A 9,614-nucleotide genomic window follows, 5' to 3' on the forward strand; every position below is an offset into this window, starting at 1 on the left:
TCCTGTAATTTTTACTTCAATTTGTAACTGCAAAGCTTCTAATTGTATTGCTGTTTTTCCTTTAAAAATAGCAGTTACATCTTTAGCAACTGATTCATGTATTCCTTCTCTTCTACCAACAGCTAGAAAAATATGATAGATTAATATCTTTTTTAAATTTTTTATATATTTTATATATAATAAATAATATATAAAAAATAAAAGTACTTACCAACTTCATATTCTGATCTTTCTAATTTTCTCAATTTATGCAACTCATCTTCAACAATTACTGTAATATCATTCCAATAATCTAAATTTTTACCACGTTCTAATTCTTTATAAACTTTAATATCCTCAATGAGATCCTCTAAATCTTTCACATGTAATCCACGTAAATAAGTATAGGGTTCATGCATTTCTACAGCATCAACCTCTTCTTCTGCACTAATGTATTTAGCAAGAAGATCAATTGGTTTTGCACGACCATCTTGTATTCTAATACGTGATCTTAATCTTGCTTGTTCTAAATGAAATTGATCTTCTTGTCTGGCCCATTGTTCCAACTGAGCAGCTTCTTTTCCTCTTTGTAGCATTGTCATTTCTTCTTCTCTTTGTTGTCTCTCTAGTTCTCTTTCTTGCCTTCTTTTCTTAACTTTTTCTAATTCTCTTTTATTTTCTTCTTGTTTATGTCTATTTCTAATTTCTAATTCTTCTCTACTTACACCAAGTAAACCTTCTTTTTCAAGTTTTTTAGACCAAACAAAAGTAGAAAGTAAATTTCCATCACCAAATGGGTTATCTGTATTTGTATAATGTAAATAATCATTATCCCATCCCATTCTTTCTTTTCTTTTTCGTTCCTTAGCTTCTTTCTTTTTCAAACGACGTAATCTTTTTTCTTCTGGTGTTTCTGTAGCTTTCATTAATTCTTTTTGACGTTTTCTATCCTCAATTTGTTTTTGACGTTGCTTTTGAAGCTTTTCTAAAAGCTTTGTAGAATCTGATGAAGAATTAGATGATGATGAACTACTAAACTCACTTGAACTGGATGAAGATGACGATGATGATGATCTATAATAAAAGAAAACTTTAAAAAATAAACTTTTAATTTTATAACTATCTACCTAACCTCAAAATGCATTTGAAGATTTACCTTTTTTTTTTATTTTTCGATGATTTTTTATGAAATTCGCATGATTCAGAGAAATTTCTATGTTTAGATTTTTTATATTTTGAATTTTTAGATTTATGTCTCGATTTTGATTTTTTAAAATGACGATCATAATCACTTTCATTAGCACTATGAGAAATCTTATCTTTATATTTAGATCGATTTTTATCTTCTTTCTTTAATTTTTCACAATCTTTTCTATGAGAATATTTCTCCATTTTTAACGAAGATTTAATTATTATATTTTCTTATAAAATTTCTTGTATTATAATTTTTATTAATTTATTAATTTGATGCTTAACCTCACAAATAATAATGCAGTAACGGTATAGACGCCATTATTGAATTTAAAATGTTGATTCCGTTTTACTACGTACAAATTTCCGTTTGCATTTGTAATCTAACACAATTAAATACAATAAATATTAAATAACTTAGTAGTTATAAAATTACAATAAAATTATGAAAATCATTTAATTATTATTTTTATTTTTTATAAAATCTTTCTTCAATTAACTGTCAACGACTAGTGAGTATCTATCTTCTACTCTTCTTAATGTTACATCCGTTAAACTTTCAAATTTGTGTGTGAGCGTACGTTGTTCAAGGAAGGTTTTCCAAAATATATAGTAGCATTTTATAGTGTTTAGTGGTGAATTGCCTCAAGAATTTGTGACATTTTTAAGTAAATCAAAATGTCTCACAAGATGTATTATTCGGATAAATACTACGATGATAAATATGAATATAGGTTCGTATAATAGCAATACATAATGGTTCATTTAGATTTCGATTTTGGTCAATTGTGCCATTTTGAATTGTTTTAGTCTATATGCAGATATCATTCTTTGAATATATATTTATACTTATATTTTTTAAATAGTTCAATTAAGATACTTGATAATAGAGAATTCATATTACTATATTTTATATGCATAATTTGATAACTTCTTTGTCCAATTTTTGGATGCAGATATAACGTATCGTTTAAATGGCCGTCTGGTATGTTCTTTTGTTACTTTACTAACTTATTCATTTTTAATTGATATTGAATTGTAATTAGAAGTTAAAGAAATTGCATTTCTAAAGTTAAAAAATATTAAAAAATGTTAAATAATGATAATAATCATATAGTAATTAAATAACTAAATTTTTAATTATAAATATATTATCTAATTATAAAGATATTATCTAATAAACATATTTTACAATATGTTACAAATACTTTTTTTATATAATATTAACTGAGAATAATTTATTCAATTTTTTTAGAAAAACTGCTATTGTAACTTTTATCATTTTATAACTAATATATATATAAATATAAAAATTCAATACAAAATAAAAAATCATTAGTAATAAATATTATAATAATTTCTTTTATTGTATAGACATGTAGTACTGCCAAAAGAAATGGTCAAATCAGTTCCAACTACTCATCTTCTCTCCGAACAGGAATGGAGAGCTATGGGTGTTCAACAAAGTCAAGGTTGGGTTCATTACATGATTCATAAACCAGGTATGTCTATTTGCTGAATTTTTTTGATAACATTCAAAATTTATTATTGTTCTTTATTTTTTATTTTAAATTGTAATTGGAAATAAAATTTTTAAATAATATATATATATATTATTTAATTGATAAATATTTTTTTCAGAACCGCATATTTTACTCTTTAAAAGAAAAATAACATCTCCACCACCAGAGAATTAATTATATTGACTCCACTGTAACAATTTGTAAATACTGTTTCAGATCATTGTTAATATTCATGAAACAATTCAACTACAAAACAAACTCTCATTAATTGCTAAAATCAATATTAATATGATGGTCAAATTCACATATATTCATATTTAAAAATTTACTGCTTTTAAAAAAAAAAAATAATTTTGATTCTTCTAAATTTTTTATGGTAATAATAATAATAATAATAATAATAATAATAATAATAATAATAATATGATTCATTATCTTAATGTTTCTCTTTAATATATCATTCCAAAAACAACAGAAGTGTTCTGTACATATGTCTATAGAATCCTTTAGTTCTTAATAACAGTTTAAATAGTACTTATATTTTGGATTTATCATAATTTATGGTATTTTAATACAACTAAAAAAAAACATGTGAGTATTTTGATTTTTTCTGAAAATCATAGCTCTAAGATAGAATCAATTATTCTATCATAAAATTGAGAATAAAGAAAATTATCATATTTTTGTAATTGAAGTGCCTTGCATAGATGTGCTAATTAATGAAGTATTTTAGTATTATATACTTAGGATAATCATTTCTTATGTTTAACAAGAATAATATAAAAAAAAGTTTTAAGTTTTTAAATTCATTAATTACATAAATATTAATTTGAAATTTGAATATTAGTAATTAAATATTAAATTCTGTGTTAAGTATCTTGCCATACAATTTTTTATATCATTCAGAATTATATAATGCATTTATATTACATATAATATTTTTCGAAATCAGCTCTCTAATTATATTGCTTGCAACATTATTTTATTAGTATTTTCCAAGAATAATTTTTATGACTAAGTATTACATGACTCACTTATTTTTAATAAATAATATCTGTATTGTCTGTTCTTAAATAAATATTTGTAATTAATATTTTTGTATTTTTTGTTTTTTACAATTATTTTAAAAAAATAAATGTAAAATATAAATGAAGATACATTGATAAAAATTACATTTCTTCATTTATATTCTTGAATGACAAAAAAAATAAAACAAATTTAGCCGAATATTCGAGAATGGAGGGGCAAAATGATTAAAACAATCACGTGACTGACCTCAATCTAATTATACAAACATCGTCCCTAGCGGTCAAGTAATTCTCACACTAATTTTTGTAAATTGTACATTAATTAAATCATTTATGGCCTGACATATGTTGTATGCTTCAGTTCGTTTCACTTTTATTACATAATTTCGTTAACTTTTATATCTTGCAACAAGGAAACAAATGATTAACAATCCGTTAAGATTAAAAAATATATATATATATATATATAATTTAACTAAATAAAACTTAAATTATTATTCATCGAATAATAAAATTAATTTATTTTAAATTTAAGATATCAAATTATATATATAATATTATATATTATATAGTCAAAAATGTATTATATGATGTATTTTTTATAATTAACAGTTTCGCCCAGAAATAACTAGTATTTCGTAATAATTATGATTTAACTTATTATACATTTATTAATTAATGAATGTATAATAATTGTTTTCTATATATGGTATAACCATTCATTCAAGTTTCGAATGTGAGGTAAATAAAATACATGCGATTTCGTAAATCGCGTATATGTTGTGCGCGCGCGTTCACCATAGGATCTCCAGTTATATAGCATTGGAATAAAAACAACGAGGAGGGAGGACGTATAGCCGGAGTTCGGTGAAAGGGGGCAAAAGAACGGCGGGGCACAGAGAAAGATAAAAAGAGAGAATGGAAAAGAGATAAAATACGAAATGAAAAAGGTGATGGAGAGGGAAAGAGATAGTTGATTTCTGACACACACGTTACATCCGAATGATGCGAAGGGCTCTGTTCTCATGAGTTAGCCGGTACTTCTCGAGAACAGCGCAACGATAGTACGACGATTGCGCTCGCGGGAAGAACGACTTTTCGCGTACTCTAAATCGGAACGTGTTCAGCATCCCAATTCAAAAATTAGTAGGCACACAACGTGATTCGATCGCATTGTTGCGCGCAGTTTCTTTTATCGACGATCACGATTGTATATAGATCCAATTTATCAGGTAAGTCAATTTTTTAACAAACACGCAAGATATATGTGCAATATTTTTTTTGCAAGAATGAAAGTATGTAACATTTAAAATTTTTATTATTCTTCAATAATAAAATAGTTTTTGAAAAATTTATTTGTAATAATTTAATTTTAACATTTAAACAATGTGACAGGAATTAAAAAATAAATAAAATTATATCTCATTTCTTTGTTCTAATTTTAATTATTATATTTATACAGATTATACTTATAACTTTTCCCATTGGGTATTGTCACATATATTTATTGTATTATTAAGAAAAATTGAACGATTTAATATCTTACATTCAGTCCACGTGCGTAAACAGAAATTTAAATTATCCGCGCAGAAATGTGACAAAACATATTTGATTAAATTCAATTTTGAAATTGAATATATCTTAAAATATTTTTTAATTATACTATTATTATTAAAGAAAAAAAATTTTTAAATAGGTTTATAAAAAATGATTTTTTTAATTGTTGTTATATTAATGTAAAGAAAGAACTTTTTAAATCAAAATTTTTTTCATATAAAATTTTTTTTTTATACGTATGTCATAATGTTATCTATGCATTAAACATCTTTATTTAGATTTACTCATACGCACTTCATAATGAATCCATAATTATTACATTTCTTTGTTCATTTCATGAATAATAAATCGACTATATTTCAGATATCATAGAATGTCTTGTGTTTCTTCTCATACAGATACTTTTGCCATACTCGACTTACAAACAAAAATAACATGTGTTTGATCCTTACCGTATTTCTTCCATTTATTTTAACCGGAGGTGCATGTAAATCAAATCTTTAATCACACTTAATGAAAATGTCAATGCGAGATCATTTTTGATCATATTTTATGTTTTTCTATCTTTCTTTTTCATCTATATATAGATATAAATCTCAATATAAAAACTTTTGCCGCGCGAACACAAAATAATTATAAATTTTTCTATAGTATACAATTTTGTTGGATGAAACATAAAGGCAGATTTCCAGGACAGTTTAAACCGGTTAATACCAGTTTCTGCGAGATATACATACATGCATATATACAGCACAAATGAAGAAATTCGTCGTTTTAATATATATTTTTATAATTAATCTTATTGATTAATTGGATATTTTTAAAAAACAATATTTTGTAATAAATTTTAATAGATTTAATTACATAATAGTTTTTATGATACAATTATTTGATACCGGATGTTGCTTAAATGAGGGAATAAACATGAACTTAATATCATACTTTTAGGGTTAATTGATGTTGCCAGATGATAGTTATATACAATGAGAAATATGAATAATATTTAAATTGACAATTAACATTTATGAATATTTTATATTATTTATATAATTATATTATGCATCATTTAATATTCTATGCAGGATCAATGAATCTTATAACACTCCTTGTAGATTATTTTTTCTTTCTTTCACTTTACAATTATCTGAATAAGTATAAATCTCTGTAATTACATTTCAAATCAATATTTTGCAAAGAATGAAGGATATTTTACAAATATTGTTTTAAATAATAATTTAAAATATTTTAATAAAAAAAATTTAACTAAAAATTACAAAAATTCATTTGCATTCATATAAAATTTAAAATATACATAAATAATTATGATTTATATATATATATATGTGATTGATAATTAAATCAGTTAAATCATTAATTAAAAAAAACATTGATAATCTATGGCCAATAAAAATAACAAGGAACATAAATATATTAATTATAGAACAATATGTATAACATAAACAGTATAATTATAATACTAAAATAATAGAAGAATTGATCATCATAATTTAGAAACATTTATTAATATAAGATTGATTCATTCTATTTACCTGTATTTGCAAATCTTTGCTATGATTCGCGTAAAATACTCTTCTATCTGAAATGCTCTGTTTCAATTATATCTTTTTATCCATAATTTTACTTCACACATGTCAGTCTTATCACAGTCTTCTATACATATGCAAATATTTTAATATGGATCCGAGTTATGAGGATGACATTAGATTTCGACAAGCTGATAAAACTAATTCATATTAGGATGTTATTTCGATGTTACATATTTTTTACTAAAACTTCGAATATAATATTTTATATTCATATTAGTAAAACAATTTATACAATGTATGTATATATTTCTGAAAATTATTATGTAATAAATTTATATTGATATTGATTGATTTAATATAATAACATACTAAAAATATTATATTATTAATTTTTTTTAGAATAAAAAGATATGGCACATCCAAAAAAATGGAAAAGTTGCATGTCAGAAAATATGCTGACAATGCTTACTGTAATCGCCGTTGTAATAGGTGCTATTCTTGGTTTGATTTTAAGAAATGTGAAAGATGAACCGTGGACAAAGCGCGAAATTATGTACATTCAATTTCCGGGGGATATTTTTCTTAGAATGTTAAAAGCACTTATATTGCCTTTAATCGTCGCTAGCATTATTAGCGCGATCGGCGGCTTGGATCTTAATTTATCCGGTAATTAAAAAAAACATACACCTCTTGTAAAAAACTTTTCAAACAAGTGATTACTTATGACGAATCGATTGCGTGGGCGCGTAAACTTGTTTACGTGTTTGGTTTAGTAACACAGATTACTAGTATTTTCTGGTATGATTTGTCTTTTGGTAAGAGAGAGAAAGAAACAAGAACAATTGTGATAACATATTCATTCTTTTTTAATTATATAAGTATTAATAATTTAAAAATCAAAAAAAAAAAAATTAGAATTATTTTTTTCTCAATAATAAAATTTTTATGTTCGAATTGTTTCTTGTTTAAATGTTTAATTATGACAATTTTAGTATATAATATATCAGATATAATTAAAAGTATAAAAATAATATTTTTAAATTTATTCAATTTATAGGAAAGATTGGTATAAGATCGATTTATTATTATGCTTCAACAACAATATCTGCTGTAATTCTTGGCATAATTTTAGTCTTAATTATTAGACCTGGAGAGTTCAGTGCAAGTGGTATGATTGCAAAAGAGAATATAGCACCAACTAAAGATATTACAACCACAGATACAATATTAGATTTAATTAGGTATGATAACAAATATTTAAATTATATGAATTATATAAATTTTTTATAAAATTTTATTTTTAGAAATGTATTTCCACCAAATCTTGTACAAGCTTGTATTGCTCAGGTATATTAATTTTGCTATAAAAAATAATTAATTCTCTATTCTAAATATTAATTAAAGTTTTAATTAATTTTGCATTATATGCTTTAGTATCGTACTGTATTAATAGAGCCTAAAAATAAAACAGAAGGTAAATATTATATTTGAATCAATGGTAATTTTATTAATAATTAAAATATTTATTTATTTCAAAATAAATAAATATTTTATTTTTTAGTAAGTAACATACAAGATTGGGAAATATCTCATAAATATGCAGATGGCACAAATACTTTAGGCTTAGTTATATTTGGAATTGTATTTGGAATAGCTCTTAGTAAAATGGGTGAACCAGGAAAACCACTTTTAAATTTTTTTGATACTTTATCTGAAGTATCTATGATTATTACTAAATGGGTTATACGGTAAAAAATTATATATAATATATTATTTATTTAATTTAAATTAAATGTATCTAAATATTTTATTTTTTCATAGAATATCTCCAGTTGGTGTGCTTTTTCTTGTTATATCAAAACTTTTAGAAATTGAAGATATTGGTGCTATTGCTGGACAACTAAGCTTATATTTTATTACAGTATTATTAGGTTTGGTTATTCATGGGTGTGGAACACTTTCTCTTATATTTTTCATTTGTACTAAACAATTGCCATTTAGAATGATAGCTAAAATGAGTCAAGTTTTAGCAACTGCATTTGGTACTTCATCAAGGTAAGTTGCATGATTTAATTGATTTTATAAATATAAAAAATATTAAAAATTTTGACAAGTTTATTTTTGTGAATTTAGCACTGCTACACTGCCAGTAACAATACAATGTTTAGATAATATAGGTGTAGATCCTAGAATTACAAGATTTGTTGTTCCAATTGGTGCTACTATTAATATGGATGGAACTGCATTATATGAAGCTGTTGCAGCAATATTTATAGCTCAAGTTAGAAAAATTCCATTGTCTTTTGGCAATGTCATTGGTGTTAGGTAATTATTAAACTAAATTTTTCATTAAAATTTTAATAACTTTAATATATTTCTGCAGTATAACAGCAACTGCAGCAAGTATAGGAGCTGCTGGCATTCCACAAGCTGGTCTTGTTACAATGGTTATGGTATTAGATACTGTAGGTTTACCTGCTGAAGATGTAACACTTATTATTGCCGTAGATTGGCTTCTGTAAGTTGTCTATTCTATAATATTAGTAAATATATTTTTATATTATTTATATATATTTATATTTATTATAAATAATCAAATTTTAAATTAATATTTATAGGGATCGTTTTCGTACAACAATAAACGTTATATGTGATGCACTTGGAGCTTATGTCGTTGAACATTTGAGTAAAAAAGAACTTGAAGCAAGTGCAAATCTCCAAGAAGAAACAATTGAATTAGCCAGAGTGAGAAAAACAGAAGCATAAATTTTTTAATTTTTTTTTTTTAA

General features: G+C 24.0%; 3 protein-coding genes across 4 annotated transcripts in view; 2 read left to right on the forward strand and 1 right to left on the reverse strand.

Moving 5' to 3' along the window:
• The window catches only part of LOC102675268 (cactin), a 14,259-nt gene extending 8,230 nt beyond the window's left edge, over positions 1-6,029 (reverse strand). Inside the window, exons 1-4 of the mRNA XM_031509644.1 lie at positions 5,731-6,029; positions 1,136-1,553; positions 212-1,053; positions 1-122 (exon numbers count right to left, since the gene is read on the reverse strand). Of these exons, the coding sequence (XP_031365504.1) occupies positions 1-122; positions 212-1,053; positions 1,136-1,371 (1,200 nt within the window). The 5' untranslated portion in view covers positions 1,372-1,553; positions 5,731-6,029. The remainder of the gene's footprint in view (positions 123-211; positions 1,054-1,135; positions 1,554-5,730) is intronic.
• Positions 1,695-3,313, forward strand: LOC102675129 (cyclin-dependent kinases regulatory subunit). The gene is made up of 3 exons (XM_006613917.2): positions 1,695-1,904; positions 2,545-2,672; positions 2,812-3,313. The coding sequence occupies exons 1-3, from the start codon at positions 1,849-1,851 to the stop codon at positions 2,865-2,867; spliced, it is 240 nt and encodes a 79-aa protein (XP_006613980.1). The 5' UTR covers positions 1,695-1,848; the 3' UTR covers positions 2,868-3,313.
• Positions 4,758-9,614, forward strand: part of LOC102675002 (excitatory amino acid transporter 3) — a 5,293-nt gene continuing 436 nt past the window's right edge. The window contains exons 1-10 of one of the 2 annotated variants that reach the window (XM_006613916.2): positions 4,758-4,953; positions 7,225-7,491; positions 7,883-8,066; positions 8,130-8,172; positions 8,260-8,299; positions 8,387-8,573; positions 8,647-8,880; positions 8,959-9,150; positions 9,209-9,343; positions 9,444-9,614. In XM_006613916.2, the coding sequence (XP_006613979.1) occupies positions 7,236-7,491; positions 7,883-8,066; positions 8,130-8,172; positions 8,260-8,299; positions 8,387-8,573; positions 8,647-8,880; positions 8,959-9,150; positions 9,209-9,343; positions 9,444-9,591 (1,419 nt within the window). In that variant the 5' untranslated portion in view covers positions 4,758-4,953; positions 7,225-7,235 and the 3' untranslated portion in view covers positions 9,592-9,614. Of the gene's footprint in view, positions 4,954-7,224; positions 7,641-7,882; positions 8,067-8,129; positions 8,173-8,259; positions 8,300-8,386; positions 8,574-8,646; positions 8,881-8,958; positions 9,151-9,208; positions 9,344-9,443 lie in introns of those variants that run through there. The other variant, XM_031509605.1, reaches the window with a different exon arrangement.

Source organism: Apis dorsata, unplaced genomic scaffold (genome assembly GCF_000469605.1).
Source record: "Apis dorsata unplaced genomic scaffold, Apis dorsata 1.3 scaffold_165, whole genome shotgun sequence".
Classification (NCBI taxonomy): Eukaryota; Metazoa; Arthropoda; class Insecta; order Hymenoptera; family Apidae; genus Apis; species Apis dorsata.

Excerpts from the sequence above, each read along its gene's own strand:
- LOC102675129 (XM_006613917.2), top strand. The coding sequence starts at position 1,849 with ATGTCTCACAAGATGTATTATTCGGATAAATACTACGATGATAAATAT. Across the intron at positions 1,905-2,544 it reads GATGATAAATATGAATATAG|ACATGTAGTACTGCCAAAAG; the intron begins GTTCGTATAATA and ends TTTATTGTATAG. Across the intron at positions 2,673-2,811 it reads TTACATGATTCATAAACCAG|AACCGCATATTTTACTCTTT; the intron begins GTATGTCTATTT and ends TATTTTTTTCAG.